Genomic DNA, 18,302 nt, shown 5'->3' with positions numbered 1-18,302 from the left:
TTAACAGGAGAAAAAAAAAATTTAATTACTATACCTATGAAAGAGGGCTCCAGAAGAATATGGGGCGCAGAGGCAGTCAGGCAATCAAGGCTATGTATTCATTCTGAGCAGAGGAGTTGGGGCTAAGGGTGTAGGGCTTCAAAGGTGAGGAAGATAAGACACAGGGTAATGGGAAGAGGAAATGTTTGGTAAACAAGTATTTGCCCTGCCATGTAAAGACAATGGGACACAGAGAGGAATGGGAACAAATAGGCCTTGGTAAATTTCCCAGTCTACATGTCTAGCTCATATTTTTTTAGTTATCTCTGGTGACAGCTCCCTTCTTGGAACAAGCCCCCCCATCTAAATGCTTTTAAGCAGTTAAGGGGAAGGTAAAAAGCAAAACTTCCTGAGTCTTCAGTTTCTTAAAAATAACCAACCTAAAATAATCCTCATACTAGAGAAGCATTTTGTGGTGGTAATTTTATCCCCTACACTGGTCATTCATCTGATTTTTCTTTCACCTTTGAAGCAAAATGTCTTTTCATTGCTCTAGTACCCTTCATTTTTATGACTTAAAGGTCACATTTCAAATACATTCAAAATACCCTCTCTCCAGGCTGAGGTCCTTGATGCTACATGTAATAGAACATCAGAATGGGACTCATTCTTTCTTTCTCCCTATTGGCTGATACATGGCAATAGTTGCTGCTCCATTTCAGGGTAAACCACCACATAGATATTTCAAATCAGGTGGCCACAAACTAGTTAGACCACTGTCAAAGCTCTCACCTGAATAGCAGGTACAAAAGGGTTGGGGTGAGGGAATTTGTGAAGGGATATTTGGAGGGAGATGTTAGTGTGTGGGATCCCCAGGGCAAAGATGGAGGGTGATGCCTGCTCCTCACTTCAAACTCAGAATGAGGGTTTTAGCAGGAGCTTTGGGAGAACAGCTAGAGGACAGGGAACTGGGTCTTTCCCAAGCCTGAGATATCTAAACGTGAAAGTCAGGTTAGCAAGATGTGGCAGGCAAGCCCAAGAAGGAGCTGGGCAGAGAATATGTTGGGGTGAAGGGGGTGATGTGTGGTCCATACATCTGATCCAGGCCACGTGCAGGAGAGAGCTTGTGTGGGGTCACCTCAGGGCATTTCTCAGAGGGCTACCTGCAGGAGGGACCAGTCTGGAGTGTGGAGTTGATGAGAGAAGTGTGGGATGTGCATGCAAACCTAGGAGTCATCAGTGAGTATGTGGTCTTGTATCGTTGGGGCTGGAGGAGATGTGGGGGAACTGAGTAGACGGAACAAGGAGGTTCCCTAAGGTTACACATCTCACCTCTCTTTAGGGTTCCCAAGGGGAGATAGTGTTTGTAAAGGGCTTCACCCCTGGACTGGGTGGTTTCACTTCTAGGGAAATGATAGGAGTGCCCATTTTCAAATTATCTTGCCTTTTGTGACTCTAAAGCCCACCTTAAAAATCTCTCTCCTCTTTCCCCTAGTTTATTTCTCTTCCCATCACAGACTACCGCAGTCTTTTCAATTTAATATGTGTCAGGATATTCATCTTGAACGTATTTATTAATGTATATTAATGTATATATGTACCCATGAAAGCTATATAGTAATGCTTTATATTTATCCCTTTAATTGTCCACAAAAAGTATTGAGCTTAAAGTCTGTTTTATAATAAAAATACCTATTTGGTCTTTGTCCACAATTCCTGGAAGGAGCTCCTAAAAATGTTGAAATTTCCTCAGTGATAGGAATGTCTTTTGTAAGATAATGAGATTATTGGGGCAGGGAGCCTACAGAGCATCAGGATGAGGGCTGGTGGCCAGAAAGATGGAGTCAGAATTAAAGGGTTGGCAGTTTCAGTTCCTTCCTACCCTTCCTCCCTCTAAACTTCAGGGAGTGGAGGAGGGCTGGAGACTGAGTTCAATCATCAGTGGTCAATGACTTATTCAACTGTGCCTATGTAACAAAACATTAAAACCCCTAACAAGGTCAGTTTCTTACTTCCTAAACTCAATATTATTTGGGGCATCTCTCTATGTTGATGTGCATAGGTCTACTTTATATTTTCTGACACAGCAGTCAGTCAAATGTATATCCCATTATTTATTATTATAAAAAAAAGACACAGTATTATGTAGGGTACAGACAACGCTGTTGTAAAAGAGGGACTCAAACACGGAGACAGAGAACCAGGGAAGGCTTTCCCTCCCTCTGAGGGCAGTGAAGAGGGGAGCAGACTGCACAGCCGCGTGCTGGTTGCGCCTTGGTCTGGTAGAGATCAGGCCCGGCCCATCTTCACAATCCACCATCTCCATGCCCTTGTCCCCATCTGTGTGCTTGTCTCTAGGGTACCAATCTAATCTTCTCTGATTATCACATCAAGCTTGGCCCACATTTCACTTGGTTCTCTCACTCCTCTGTCTCTCCCCTGGAAAATAAACTCTATGAAATCAATGATTTCCATTCCTGAAGCTCCAGGGCTGGGACAGTGACTGGCACAGAGCAGACACTCAATAAGAATTTGAATGGAGAATACAGGAAAGAATAAAGAATGATTGTGCTTAGAGAATAAAGGGACGATTTGCTTCTAGAATAAAGAAGTAAAGGAAGGAATTATTTGACAGGTCACATGCTGTTTTCATTTCACCTGTGATTACTTTGGGCTTATTGAGGCCCGTTTTGTAAGGAAGTGATAGTTTCTGAAGATATGAACTCAATATTACTGGTACTATATTTTCACAAGTCCCAAAGCCTTCACATCAGAGGGGAGGCTAGGCTAGGTTTTAGGCAGTGGAGTAAGATGGAATACAATTATCCTTAAGCTCAGTTACTCTCTGCTTAAACAACTAAGTTGAGGCCACACAGAGTCTCAAGTTAATACCTGTGGTTTGCGGTCAGTTTGAATGTGAGCCATGGATACAGGACTTTTCAGTAAGCTCAGAGCCGTTCACAGCACTAATGTCACCTTTGCCACCACTTAAGAGCTAAGCATCCATTCAATTTCTCTTGAAATAGTAGGAATGGTCACCATCTAAGAGTTTGGTTATAAAATAGCATGGGGATACATCATTTTAAAGTAAATTTTACAACAAGCAGACAGAAAGTGACATGTGGAGAAATCCCTAATTTCACAGGACTGCACCATGATTGCTTCTAGGTGAAGGTTTGGGCAATTGTCCACTCCTTCCCAACTGCTCCTAATGCTGGCTTTACATTCTCCCTCAGCCACCACTCTTATGAATGAGTCCAGGAGTAAAAGATGCATTTTACATAGGAACCAAGTACACTCAACACACATGCACAGACACAGGCACATACCTGAAAAAGAGATTTTACCACAGAATTTGCCATCTCTTCACTTTATTCAATTCCAGTGGGTAGCTTAAGAAAAAAAAACTCTTGTTATAACCCACAAAATAGATTTCACAACTTCAGACAAGCAGAATGAAAACCACTCATTAGTGGATTTCCCATGCTGATTTCTATATAGCTCCCAGCTATCCCAAGTCCCAACCAAAGGGGCCCATGGAGAAGTGTGGCCCATCTTGGACCAGATGTGGAATCTGAGGTATCTAGGACTTCTGTGAGCCCAGAATCCAATGTACATCAAGCCCCAAGTTTGTCCCCCATTTGGTCATTATCATGAAAGGCTGACAGAAAATCAACATGCTCGTTTATTCCAGGAAAGTATGATAAGCCTCAACATCATCAAAGGGCCTGGTACTGAACAGGACACATCTGGGAAGATGGTGTTTGAAAAGCTCCCACCTCACTAACATCATCTGTAAAGGGAAGAGTTGGTACCCTGCAATAGAGATAGTTTCTCCAATGCTAATACACAATTAAACTGAGGGGGACTGAAATGTCCCATTAGACATCTCATCCTTGAAAGCCCACCTAAGGTCCCTATTCCTTGGGAGGTCTACCCTGGGGAAATAGTGGACTCACAATTCCAGATGCCCCGGAAATGGCCAGTGGCTCCTTCTCCAGCTTAGACTCTAAGAGTGTATGAGTGGCACGTCCTGCCCTCCTTCTACACATGTGGTCTCCATCAGAAGACCCCGAATGCCAGGAACATGGAGGTGAGAGGCACACTGCCTCCACACTGGAGGGCTGGATGGGTTTGAAGCAGCCAAGTATTTGTGTGCTGATGTGGTCCCTGAAGAATGTCATAGAGGGGTCCTGCTATGAAAACTCACTGAAATGAGTAAGCCAGATGCCAAGTTCTCCTGCCCTGGTGTGGGCTCCACCTTTCATGTCCTTACAGTAGCACAGTTACCAAACAAGTTCCATCTTAGGAGCCCTCTCCCTTACACACTCCATGGAAGCAGAGGGTGACGGTGATCAGATAGATGTCAGTGGCCCTCCTGGCATGTCACCCTTCCCTGGGGAACAGTCGTCTCCTCAAACAGAGGCAATTCCTTCTGGGACCATCCAAGCTCAGGTTGCTCCAGAAGGAAGAAATGGAATTGTGGAGGGTTGGGGTTGTCCTAGGGAGAGCTGAGGGACAGGAGGGAAGAGGAGCTGGGAAGGACAGTTGGCTGTCCTGCAGTTTTCTCCTTCAGCGGCCCATCGGGGACACTGGAGCTCTCTGCTGGGTTATTTCTAGATCCGAATGCTGGCAGGGCCCCAGCTCCAGGGGGACTCAGGCAGCGGAAGTTTCAGTTCTATCCCTGGAAATGACTCTAGTTGTCCAGGAAAGGAGCGCCAGTTTCCTTTCTGCATTCCGTAGTGGAGGGGGCACTGGCCTGAGCCAGACTCTAAGGCGTCAGTGTCAAGTCAGTGCAGAGGCCAAGCACAGAGTTGGGGTGTCCTGGGTCCAGCCCTGCTGCTTCCCTCCAGAGCCATGTCCTCGGATTTGGTCCTCAGCTCAGTCCTATGTCCACATTCAGCTTCACCGTCACCCAAACCCTGCCCCTTCCTGAGGCTCAAGACACTGTCTGCAGAGATGCTCCCTGGTGTTGCCCAGCTCCCTCAGCACTTGGGTTCATTTGCTATCACCAGCTTTGCTCAGAGTGCATATTCTCCACCCACCACGGACCTCCCTGCCGACTCCAAGCTCTGACCCCTACCTGCTGTCAATGCACCTGCCGGGGGCCTGAGACCCAGCAATTCTCACCACTGGCCAGGTGACCCTGGGCATCTGCCTAACATCCTAGTGATTGTCATGTGCTCGCTCTCAGATCGGAAGGAAAAGCTCCCCAAGTCTTCTGTGGGCAGGGGAGAGGCCCCAGACAGAGGACTGTGTGAGTGTAACAGAGCTAGAAATTTTTCAAGGCTTACAATGCTTCCAAGGTTTGGGAAGAGATTGCAAACGTCAATAATAAGATAGGAAATTCTTATGCATCTAAGAGATTGTGAATTCAGTTTAGCCACCATTGATTCCTTCCCTGGGTCAGAAAAAGACAGTTGAAAGGTTGAGGAAAGGGGAAGGCAAAGATCACTTTAGTGAGCTTGTTGCAAGGGGTGTGGCCAACAGTGAGGGCTGGATGTTCTTTTCTGGGTAAGATGATATCAGGAGACAAGAGGCTGGGGCTACCCACCTTGCCCAACTCTAAGGAGGAGGTAAGCAGGCCTGCAGGTCTGGGCTGTGCCTGTCCCTGAGACCCCAATGGGGATGTCAGTGTGAGCCACCCATGGCCCCGCCTATGTGAGGGACAGTCACCACACCAGGGGCTTCCGCAGGATTGCACCTGTCCCACCTGAGTGTGTCTTTCCTACCCTTTATTGTTCCCATCCTTGTAATCGGGTCAGTAGGAGGAAGAAAAAGGGAGAAGCTCACTGTTTTCCTGTCCCTGCTGCAGCCGTCTCACTTGGTGGAGGGACTGAGCCAGGGCAGGGGAGATTTCAACTCTGTAAGAGTCTGCAGATTGTTTATGAGACCAATTGGACTTTTGCTTACCTGAGTGGGACCAGGAGACAGGATATTTCCTGAGACATTCCTCCCCTCCTCCAACCAGGAAATGTGTGCTTTGCCTCTGTGCATTTCAGAGACCTTTTTGATGTCCAGGAATAACTTCCCTGTTCTGAAGGTGTGATGCCCTAAGGAGACCAAGATATTAGAGGCCTAGTCTTGTCAGTCATCCACAGAACAGGGCCGAATTGCAACTGAAAAGCTCAGTAAATATTTGCAAGGTAATGGAAGGACCACACCCATTTTCAACTTTAGCAACACTTTTATAGTTAAGCCACTTGCAGAGGATTTTTCTGGAGGAACTCAGCCTGAACCCTGCTGGCCCACACCCCAGCTGGGCTGAGGGCTTTAGGCAAGGCATTTAAGGCCTGTCCTCCTTCCCTTTTCTCCCGTTCCCTGCTTTGCTTTGCTAGTATTCTCAGGCCTAGTCTGGTCTCAGATACAGGCCTGACACAGCCTCTTGTTCAGCTCTCCAGCCTGCCCAGTTCCTGGTGGTGAAGTGATGACCATGCAAACATCACATGGGTTGAGGGCCTGCCAGAAGATGGAGAAACATGAGAGGAGGTGGCTCAACCATAAAAGAGGCTGAATTTGGCTGCCTGCCTGGACCTTGTGAATTCCTTTGAGCCCAGGTTCAAATGATTTCAGGCATCTAATAGACAGATTAGCCTGAAAGCAGAACCCAAACCTAGAAAAGGTTTTCAAAGTGTGGACCGAAAAGTGCAATCAGCAACCTTTATATGTCTCTTGTGGACTCTGCCCAGATCCTACTTTGGGTTCCTACTCTGTGCAGGGAGAAGCCACCTTGCCAGAGACTCACAGACCTCTGATGGGACCTGTTAGGAGTTTCTCCTGCAAAGGCAGAAGCCGTGCTTGAGTCCAAGAAACAATTCCATTTGGTAGGTACACAGTAGTGACCATGACATGCTGTGTCACCTCTTGTCCTGAGGAAGGTTCATGTGATCTCAGTGGACTTAGGGCTAGAAAGTCTGACTATGGGCCATGAGGTGTACATTATTGAGGGGTATCACTGAGCAATGGCCGCTCCAGGCCAGAGCCTGTGAAATGGGACACCAGACTCAGAGTGACCCTCACAATAAGGACCAGCCCAGCCCTGGGGAACTCTGAGTGGTGTTTTTAATTAATACTGAGGTCTTTTATTTTATTTTATTTATTTTTTGGCTACGTCTGGTCTTAGTTGTGGCACGTGGTATCTTTGCTGAGGCATGCGAGATCTTTAACTGTGGCACACAGTCTCTTCGTTGTGGCACGCGAACTTCTCTCTAGTTGTGGCGCACAGGTTTTCGCTTTTCTATTTGTGGCGCACAGGCTCCAGGGTGCCTGGGCTCTGTAGATGTGGCATGGGGGTTCCAGAGCACATGGGGTCTGTAGTTTGTGGCATGCAGGCTATCTAGTTGAGGTGCGCGAGCTCAGTAGTTGTGGGACGCAGGCTTAGTTGCCCCACGGCATGTAGTATCTTAGTTCCCTGACCAGGGATCGAACCTGTGTCCCCTGCACTGGAAGGTGGATTCTTTACCATTGGACCACCAGGGAAGTCCCATAACTGAAGTTTGTTTTCGTTTTTTTTTTTTTTTTAATTTATTTTTGCTGTACTGGGTCTTCGTTTCTGTGCGAGGGCTTTCTCTAGTTGTAGCAAGCGGGGGCCACTCTTCATCGCGGTGCGCGGGCCTCTCACTGTCGCGGCCTCTCTTGTTGTGGAGCACAGGCTCCAGACGCGCAGGCTCAGTAGTTGTGGCTCACAAGCCTAGTTGCTCCATGGCATGTGGGATCCTCCCAGACCAGGGCTCAAACCCGTGTCCCCTGCATTAGCAAGCAGATTCTCAACCACTGCGCCACCAGGGAAACCCCTAAAACTGAAGTTTTTAATTGGGTGTCTGTATGTGTTCATCTGCATCTACAGCTAGCTGTCAAATTCATTTGTGATCTTTCATCTTTGCCTTGCAGTTCTTTCTGCCTGGAATGACAACCTCTCTTGTCTCCACCTCCTCCCTCAATGATTTCTCAGTCTCTCTTCCATCATAGCATTGATTGTCTCTATGTGTCAGACAGAGTATTTCTCTGATGCTCCCAAACTATGGAAGTAGGGAGAGATTCATGACTGACTGTAGAGAAAAGAATACATGCAGCACCAATTTGAAAGAACTGAGATATTTTTCTTTTTAAAATCCTTTGTTTACTTATATAATATGATGATCACCTACATACTGAACAACCATCCCAAGAAATAGAACATCTTCAGTAACTATACTTACCTATGTGTTCCTATTTACTCCGTACTCTGTCACCAGCCCTTGTTTATGAAGTATGTATTTACGATCCCTTTCTGTCATTTGTTGTGTTATCACTTACATATGCATGTCTAAATCATATTTTTTTGTGTTTTCTTGAAGATTTATTTAAAGAGTGTTCTTTTTTCCTACTATTTTTTTCTACCATTTCTACTAAATTCTATTTATTTTAAACACAGTGTTGTGTTACTAAGATTTATTTACCTATGTATAACAATGGATCAGTGTTGCAGAGCTCAATTTATTTATCCATTCTCTGTCAATGGCTATCCTCTCCTTTCTCACAATAATGAAGACTGCTGTTAGGAACACATTTTACATGTCCCCTGTACATTTTTGCACAGTGACTCCTAGGTACCATGTTAGGAGTGGAAATGCTGGGTCCTAAGGTGCATGAATGTACAATTTAATAAAATTAATCCATATTTTTTTCATAGTGATTGTATTGATTTTACATTCCTAGCAGCTATATTTCAGAGATTCTACTGATTCACATCCTCCCTAGTACTCAATATCGTCCAACTTAAAAATTTTTCCAATTGAATTGACGTACAATGTCATCTCACTGTGCACAGTTTTGCATTTGCCTCATTACTGAGGAGGATGCTAAACTTTCTGTGTGCTTATTGACCACACCTGTTTTTTTTTTTTTTTCCTGAGAAAGATCTGTTCATTCCCCCCAATGCCCTGCACTTCCATACTGGATTGTTTTGCTTCTTAGTGATCTCTAGCATTTTAAAAATACCTTCTTAGTACTGGTTTTTAGTTTACGACATTTGTGCCAATATCATCTCCACATGTCTGGAGAATGTTTTACTGCCCTGAAGCATTTATTTTCATGAACAGAAACTTTTTATTTTAATGTACTCTAAGGCATCCCATTTGTCAATCTTATTTATACAGTTATCTTCTGGGTATTTTGTTTAAAAATTTTTTCTGTACCCTAAGATCTGCTATATTTTCTAATAGAGTTTTCTATTTGAAGTTTAGATCTTTATTCTTCCTCTAGAGTTGATTATCAAAAGTGATATGGGTAGGGAATCAGTAACATTCTCCAAATGGAAAACCAGTTTGTACAGCTCCACTTACTTGATAGTACTTTCTTTACTCACTGACATTCCATGTACTGGGTTGGCCAAAAAGTGCCTTAAGTTTTTAAGTAAAAATAAAAGACACACTTTTCATTTTCACCAAGAACTTTATTGAACAACATAGTCACCCTTTTGTTCCACTACCCTCTACCATTTTTCAGGCAACATCATAATTTCATCTGCCCAAAAGTTTGCCATCTTTTTGAGCAAAGAACCGCTCCAGGTGTCTTTTAAAGTCTTTCAGGGAATTGAAAGTTTTTCCATTAAAAGAATTTTGTAAAGACCTAAATAATGGAAACCTGAAGGTGCAATGTCTGGTGAATACGGCAGATGAATCAGAACTCCCCAGCTGAGCTGTAACAGTTTTTGCCTGGTCATCAAAGAAACATGCGGCCTTACATTATCCTGATGGAAGAGTATGTGTTTTCTGTTGACTAATTTTGGACGCTTTCGTTGAGTGCTGCTTTCAGTTGGTCTAACTGGGAGCAGTACCTGTTGGAATTAATCGATAGGTTTTCCAAAAGGAGCTCATAATAGAGGACTCCCTTCCAATCCCACCATATACACAACATCACCTTCTTTGGATGAAGACCAGCCTTTGGTGCGGTTGGTTGTGGTTCATTTTGCTTGCCCCACGATCTCTTCCGTTCCACATTACTGTACAGTATCCACTTTTCATCGCCCATCACAATTTATTTATTTATTTTTCATCACTATTTATTTATTTATTTATTTATTTTTCATCACAATTTTTTTTTAAAAAGATACGTTTAAGTAGAGAATTACATGTGGAAATATGGTCAAGAAGGTTTATTTTAGCATAAGTTATGTAAGGATCCTAAACATCAAAGCGCTTAACATAACCAAGCTGGTGCAAATGATTTTCAACACTTGATTTGGATATTTTGAGTATGTCGGCTATCTCCCACATGGTATAACATTGGTTGTTCTCACTTAATGTCTCGATTTGATTGCTATCAACTTCAACTGGTCTATCCAAGCGTGGAGCATTGTCCAGCGAGAAATCTCCAGCACGAAACTTCGCAAACCACTTTTGACATGTTCAATCAGTCACAGCACCTTCTCCATACACTGTACAAATCTTTTTGTTGTTGTTGCGTTTCAGTTTCATTTTTACCCTTCTTGAAATAATAAAGGATAATATGCTAAAAATGTTGCTTTTTTCTTCCATCTTCAATATTAAAATCGCTACACAAAAATTCATCAATTTTGATGTCATTTTTAAATTTTTATTTATTTTTTTGCATTACGCGGGCCTCTCACTGTTGTGGCCTCTCCCGTTGCGGGGCACAGGCTCCGGACGCGCAGGCTCACGGGCCCAGCAGTTCCGCAGCATGTGGGATCTTCCCGGACAGGGGAATGAACCTGCGTCCCCTGCATCGGCAGGTGGACTCTCAACCACTGCGCCACCAGGGAAGCCCTGATGTCATTTTTTAAATGCACACTGATATGACAGCTGTCACATACACTCTAGGAAAATTTTTTCAAATGAAGTTAAAGACAACTAAGTGCTACTAGAGCCATTTTATGGAAAAAACCGAATGAACATTTTGGCCAACCCATATGTCTCCCTTTCAACATAATTCCACACATGCCTGAGTCCAAGACAGGGATTGGTATTGTGTTCTGTGGGTCAGTGGTTTATCCCTATGCCAGCCAGCACCCAAGTACAGCATTAAATATACTTTGTTTATTTTTATAATGTATAAAATATACATGAAAATATACCATACAGGGTATGGCAGGTCCTCCCATTTCCTCCTTGAAATGTGGGTTCTCAAATATCAATCAGATTTTCCAGAGGGAGAGGCTCAGGTTAGAAGGTATTGTACTTCCTGACGCCTCCCCATTCTGGGCCTCATTACTCAGGCAGCAGAGGCTTGCTAACCTTTGTTCTCTACAGTGAGCACAGGAGCACACTGTGTCTGCATTTCCTGGTGAGAACAGTTCTGGGGAGTGTCCCTGCACAGTCTCAGCATTTTCTGCTGTTTTAGTGGAAACATTTGGATCTGATCTCTGTCATAGGAAGTCTGTTTTCTCTCTGGAAAACATACTCTATACCTGCAGTGGCCAAGGCCAGCTTTGTGCTTGGAGGGCTGAGGACAGGGCTGGCTGGTGGAAAGCTGGAATTCTATCCAGCAGTTCATGCCAACCTCTTTGAAGAACAGACAACCCCTGTGTCTGAAGATGCCTTTCCTTTCTTTCTTTCTTTCTCTTTTTCTTTTTTTCTTTCTTTCTTTGAGAAAGTTGTAAGAAAATTCGGGGCAACAGAATGTTAACGGGTTTCTCCAGTAGTAAACTATGTAATGTTTAATGCACACTCAGGGTTTTCTGATTCTAGCTTTTCATTACCATAGAGATATTTAAATCTCTCTGAGTTTTGGTAATTAATAGTAATGCAAAATAATTCATTTCTTCACCATTTCCTTACTCTGTGCAGGCTATAACCAAATACCACAGACTGGGTGCCTTATGAAGAAAAATCTATTTCTCATACTTCTGGAGGATGAAAGACCAAGATCAAGGCACATGTAGATTAGGTGTCTGATGAGAACACACTTCCTAGATGAATGTCTTTTCTGTTTAAGCTCATATGTCAGAATGGTTAAGCTAGCTCTTTGGGGTCTCTTTTATGAGGGCACTAATCCATTCATGATGGCTCTGCCCACATGACCTAGGCACATTCGAAGGGTCCACTTACTAATAAAATCACTTTGAGCATTACTTTTTATCTATGAATTTATGGGGACACATTTAATCCATAGCCCATAAAGAAATACAATCTGTCTGTTGAGGTTCAATAGTCTTCCCACCTTCTTCTCAGAAGACAGCACTCTTGTCTCACATTGACATTCATTTCAATATTCCTGAGCTATAAATGTGTCTCTTCTTTGGTGTTCTCCTTTCAACTAGCATTAACATCTGCTTATTTCCTTCATTAGTGATCAGTTAAATAAAATCCTCAACATGTATTCATTTAATATTTTTTGATAGTCATGATTTTACTTTAAAAAAAAATTGTCTTTGCACAATATGTAGAATGGGGCTGGAGGGCATTCAGCACACCCCTACTGGACAGAGCCCACTGGTAATACGTGAAACAATCTTATGGTATAAATTTTTTTGTTTTGTTTTTTTTGCGGTACGCGAGCCTCTCACTGTTGTGGCCTCTCCAGTTGCAGAGCACAGGCTCCGGACGCACAGGCTCAGCGGCCATGGCTCACCGGCCCAGCCGCTCCGCGGCATGTGGGATCCTCCCGGACCGGGGCACGAACCCGCGTTCCCTGCACCGGCAGGCGGACGCTCAACCACTGCGCCACCAGGGAAGCCCTAAATATTTTTAAAATCACAGTTTCTTGGTATAACTTTCCTCACTCATAGTGAATGATAGCAGGTCCCATCAATATCATACTAATAATTTCTTTAAATTGCCTTGGTTTAATCAGATGCCCATGTTTCAAAACTGGGCTGAATTGGATAGGGAAAATTAGAACTCTTATTTACTTCCTCTGCAACTTCCTGTCACATGTTTTAAGTTCCACCCAAACTGGTCCATAAAGTGAGTTAAATAGACATTAAGCTGCCATGAGGTAACTATTACCACAATGACTATGTTCTTGGTTGTCCACCTTATGGAACATACATCCTGGCGGGCAGGCCACCTGGTGGGCTTGTCTCTGTCCCCTGCCTCTCCCACAAGGCAAGTCCTGTCCTGATTTGCTGCAGGTTATTGGAAGTGAGGGTCTTTCTGGAAGTCGTCTGTGCTCACTAACGTGTTGGCCTAAGTGATTCTTCCTGCAGAATGGAAAGGTGCTGGGCTCTGTATTCAGATTTCAGGAAAATACAGACAGTCTATATTAGTTTCCCATTGCTCTGTAACAAATTACCACAAACTTAGTGGCTTAAGACAATATACATTCATTCTTTTATAGTTTTGGAGGTGAGCAGTCAAAATGAATCTTAAGGGGCTACAATTAAAGTGACAGTAGGACCAGTTCCTTCTGGAAGCTCCAGGAGGTACTCCATTTTCTTGTCTTTTCCAGGCTCGAGACGCTGTCTGGCATTCCTTGGCTCATTGCCCTGCCTCCATCTTCACTACGACCTTTGTTCCTATTATCCCATCTTCTTTTCTGCATTTGGCCATGCCTCACTCTTATAGGGATGCCTGTGATTATATTTAACCCATGTGGACAAACCAAGATAACCTTTCCATCTGAAGATCGTTAACTTAATCACATCTGCAAAGTGCTTTTCGCTATGTAAGGTAACATATTCACAGGTTCTGGGGTTCGGGATGTGGACATCTTAAGGGCCATTATTCTGTCTCTACATTGTCCTGACTCCTGGGACATATAAGTCATCAGCCTGGAAAACAGGTAGTCTTTTCTGTAGCAATGGAAACAAAAGTCATCAGGAAAAATAAATTAACTGTAGTAACATGAGTAAGTGTGAGAGATGGGACTGATCTGTTGAGACCACTGTGTTTCCTCAGCTGAACCTGCCTGTTCTGCTGCTTCATTCACCTTACCTCCTTATTCTCTTCCTTTTCCACAGATCATCCAGAGTTAACTGGCATGGATTGGTTCACCTCATATTTCCTGTCAGGAAAGAATTTTGAGCAATTGGCCCCAAAATTTGTCCCTCACTACTCCACATTGATCAGCAAGGCAGTGGGGATCCTCTCTCAGGAAAGCGTTGAATGTATTCAAAGAGTCTTTCAGGAGGGGAAGCTAAAAGAGGTGGTTGAAGAGATTCAGGAAGCACTTCAGAAATCTGAGAATGCTCCCTTGGATGTGGCTGTGATCGGGCAATCTGGTTCTGGGAAGTCCAGTTTCATCAATGCCCTTTTAGGTCTTGGTCATGAAGAGGAGGGGTCTGCTCATGTTGGAGTTGTGCCAACCACCATGAAGAAAACCCCCTATCAACATCCAAAATATCCCAGTGTGACCTTCTGGGACCTGCCTGGAACTGGGACTCCCAATTCCCTTCCAGATCCTTATCTAGAAATTGTGGGAGATGATGACTATGACTTTTTCATCATTATTTCTTCCTCACGGTTTGGCTCAAATGATGCTCTCCTGGCCCAGAAAATCAAGGAGAAGGGGAAGAATTTCTACTTTGTTAGAACAATGGTGGATGTTGAATTACATAGTGAAGAGAAAAGCAAACCCATATCCTTCAAAAAGGAGAGAGTCCTTTAGCAGATCCGAGATGACTACCTGGCTATTCTCAGCAACATCAGAGTATCTAATCCGTGTGTCTTCCTGGTCTCCAACTTTCACCCGGATAAGTTTGATTTCCCAAGACTGCAGGAGACATTGCTGCAGGATTTCCCTGCTCATAAGCGCTACACCTTTGTGCTCCAGTTGTCCAATTTGTCTGATGCTTTCATTGAGGTGAAGAGAGTTATCCTCAAAGAGAAGATCTGGCTGAATGCCCTGAAATCAGCCGCTTTGGCCATCATCCCTTTCATGGCATTCTTCAGTGGCTTTGATTTGCCTGAACAGGAGAAGTGCTTGAACCTTTATCGAAGCTATTTTGGTTTGGATGAGCAGTCAGTCAAAGAGATTGCCCAGAAACTGGGCACATCTGTGCAAGAGATCAAGATCTCCACAAAGTCCTTGGATTTCTGGTTATTTGTGAAGAATGACAGTATAGCAGCCAAGGCCATGAAATGTGCTGAATCCTTTTGCTCAGTGAACGGAGGACTCCGATCTTCTATCTTTCAATTTTTGAAAGTATATTTTTTACGTATGAAATTCATCAATACGGTGGCTGATGATGTTAAAATGCTGTTGCATAAGACTTTAGAGAGCTGAAGTCTAAGAGAATGAGGCAGAGATGGGTAGAGTTGCCTAACCAAATAACAAAAGGGCCTCAGGTCTTGTGTTCTCTGGGTGGGAGCAGGATCCTATTCTACCCACCACCAAGGCCAACACTACCGTAAAGTAAAAAGATTGTCTCACTGTTGGAAAAAGACCATTGCTCCACATTGATGCTACACTGCTAAGTAAAGGGGATTTGACCATACTCTTTTCTGTACTCTCTAAGCTATTTTGCTCTAATCATGACACATATGCACCATATAACTTTCATTAATCTCCTGGTGTTATAAGGTATTTTTCATTTGCAAGTTTTACTCTGATAATAAACATTTGGTAATAATTATGATAACTGTTATCTATTGGCTTTTTATGAATTATTATCCCCAGTCATCATTTCAATACCATCTCACCAAAATAAGGGTAAACACACAACTATGGGAATATGGCCAAGGGAACAGTTGATGATGTGTATGGGGAACCACAGCAGGTAGAAGACGACAGGATTAGAGAAATGGTTTAGAATGTAATATTTCTAGATACTGTTAGAGATTAAATGGAGGGAAACCAAGTCAGCGTTTATATCTCTAGGACTTTTTCAACACTGGTTGGATTAAGAGACCAGTGAACAGGGCACGATGAAGGACAGGAGATTTGAGAGAGTGAAGTTGAATTAGGAAGGAAAGAAAAGATTAACTGAACTGGGATAAATGAGAGAATAGGGTGTTTTTTTCTCTCACCCAAAATTTTACATCAAACTTCTGAAACAGAAGCACACAACAACAGTACCTGTCTCGAGTCTTGGGGATTCTCACTTCTGCTGTAACTGTAATTGTACATGCGACTTTCTTCTCTTCTCTCTTCTCTATATCACTGGTACAGGGTGGATGCTGTACCGTCTAAGAGATTTACATGGCTGAGGCCTTCCCTTAGATCCCCATACTCTGGAGGCTCTCTCAGTGGGTGGAGGGCACTGAGATGTGAAGTAGGGCATGAGGGGCCCACAATCACCCTGCTCCTCTCTATTCCCCCACTGCTCAGCAGAGGACTCCTGTACGGCAGAAGCAGTCAGTGGGGGATGAAGCAGATCACTATGTGTGCTGCCTCATATTCAACAGATATGTGGAATGATAAAAGGGAAGGAGCTCTTGACTTCCTGCTATGGACAGATTGCATTAAAAATCTTTTGTTCATCAGATGTGACCAACATGGGGACTCACACGACCTTCCCCTTCTCCAGAAATTATGACTTTCCACATTCCCCAGGCTTTTTCACTTCATTTCAGTTTCCTTCCATCAAGATAGCAAAGGACAAATCAAATGCGTCTTGTGTGGGTCCCAGTGGAAACACCCTTGCTACAAAATGAGAGTTATCAAATATTTACAACTGTGGGTTTTTTTTTTCAAATTTCCCTTATTCCCAAATAAGACAGGCAGGGTTAATGAGTTTTTCTCTCTAGGAAGAAAGAACTCAGAGGAGGAAAATAGAGAATCTGTTCTGGTGCCTTGTTTTCATCATCCAGAGTGAACAGGAGGGTTCATGTACCTAGGAAAACATTCAGGAAGTGCCTGAATGATTCCCCTCGCAGGGAAAAAAGTGGGGAAATGGGAGGAGGCTGTAAAGAAGAGAGGTCTCAGGGTCTGGTAGGAGGGGACAGAACTGTGCGGTGTCTCTAAACTGAGACCTTTGAGTCTAGGACATCATATGTGTGAGCATCAGGCTCTTATAAGGCAGTTTCTGAAGTCCAGCCAGACTCTGTCAGCAGAAGCTTCAGAAGTTCCTGTGGGTGGTGCTGTAATGGTTGACTGCCACGTTAGGCATTGGGTGAGCCTCTCTCATTCAGCAGCCTGCAGCCCATAACCTGAAACACCACCTCACTGTGCCATCCACTTCCTTGGTCCACCATGTGTCTTACCTTGTGAGCACAAAACTCCTTTTCATGACCACTAGAGGGTTGGTGTTACTGAGAAAGGGAAGCCCCTCTTTTCCCCTCATCCCTGCCTCTCAGAGTTACTGGTTGAAGGCATCTTCCTGTTTTCTTACCACTGGATTAGTGGTAAAACAGTTCCTATCCTGTCTTCTCTCCCAAATCAGTGTCTAGTAGATACAAATTGGTTCTCTGCACTGGGACACTTTCGAAAGCGTGTTGTGAACGGTAAAGTTTCCTGGATACCTGACACTTGAGCAGAGACAAAAAATGTGCATATATGTTGGAAGAGTGCCCCCAGTAAAGGGAACAGCAAATGTAAGTTTGTGAAAATGGGAGGTACTTGCCATGTCCACTGAGTAGGTAGTAAGCCCCAGTGGTGGAGTAGTGACCAATGGGAGAGTGGTAGGATATGAAGGCTTAGGAGTAATCAGGTAACAGGAATGTAAGATGATGGTGGGCATGGACTTTTCTTCAGAATTTATTCGAAGTATGATAGAAACATTGAAGTTGTTAGGCATGACTTAATTTAGGCTTGGCAAATAGATTACAGTGGAGGCTGAAAGGATAGGTCTAAAGCACCTAAAGGTGATTATTCACTCCTTCTTGTTATAGATGATGGTGGCTTGGACAACAGTGAGAGAGAGAGTGTGAGAAGAAACTGGGTTCAGGATGTATTTTGAAGATAGACCTGCCAGGTTTGCTGACTAACTAGATGAGGATGTTAGAGGGAAACTATAAGAATCACCTGATGATTCCTTCTGAGCAACTAAGTAAGGTGGGTGTCATTCAAAGAGATGGGGAAGTCTCTGGGAGAGTAGACCTGGGGGTAGGGGTGGGGTTGGGGAATTGAGAGTCAAGATCTAAGAAAAGGACTGTTAGACTTGAGGTGTCTGTTGGAACTCTGAGTGGAGGTGCCATGTGGACAGGTGGAGGTTTGAGTCTGAGGGTCAGCAGAGATCATGGTTGTGCTGCTTTCTATCTGTCTAACCTTTGGCAAATCACTGAGAAACACTTCCCTTTACCCTCAAAATGGGGATCAACTTACCCACTCAAGGACATTTTGGGGAATACAAGTCCTGGGATGATTTAATATTTACATGAAAGGAGTGTGGTGCAGTGAAAGTGCTCCATGGAGTGACAGAATTTATTAGGAGGTAAGCCACAGGTAAATTAACTTGGAGGAGAAAAATTTATCATTATAAACCTGTCCCCAGGGAACAAATG

General features: G+C 43.8%; 1 protein-coding gene across 1 annotated transcript; it reads left to right on the top strand.

Moving 5' to 3' along the window:
- The first annotated feature begins 13,899 nt into the window (after positions 1 to 13,899).
- Positions 13,900 to 15,144, top strand: LOC103082779 (interferon-inducible GTPase 1-like). The gene is given in 1 exon segment (XM_082931190.1): positions 13,900 to 15,144. A coding segment is annotated over 1 exon segment (1,245 nt).
- The last annotated feature ends 3,158 nt before the right edge of the window (positions 15,145 to 18,302 follow it).

This window comes from Lipotes vexillifer, unplaced genomic scaffold (assembly GCF_000442215.2).
Source record: "Lipotes vexillifer unplaced genomic scaffold, Lipotes_vexillifer_v1.1 scaffold469, whole genome shotgun sequence".
Classification (NCBI taxonomy): domain Eukaryota; kingdom Metazoa; phylum Chordata; class Mammalia; order Artiodactyla; family Lipotidae; genus Lipotes; species Lipotes vexillifer.
Note: the sequence above shows the minus strand (reverse complement) of the source record. Positions and strands in the feature narration are given on the sequence as shown.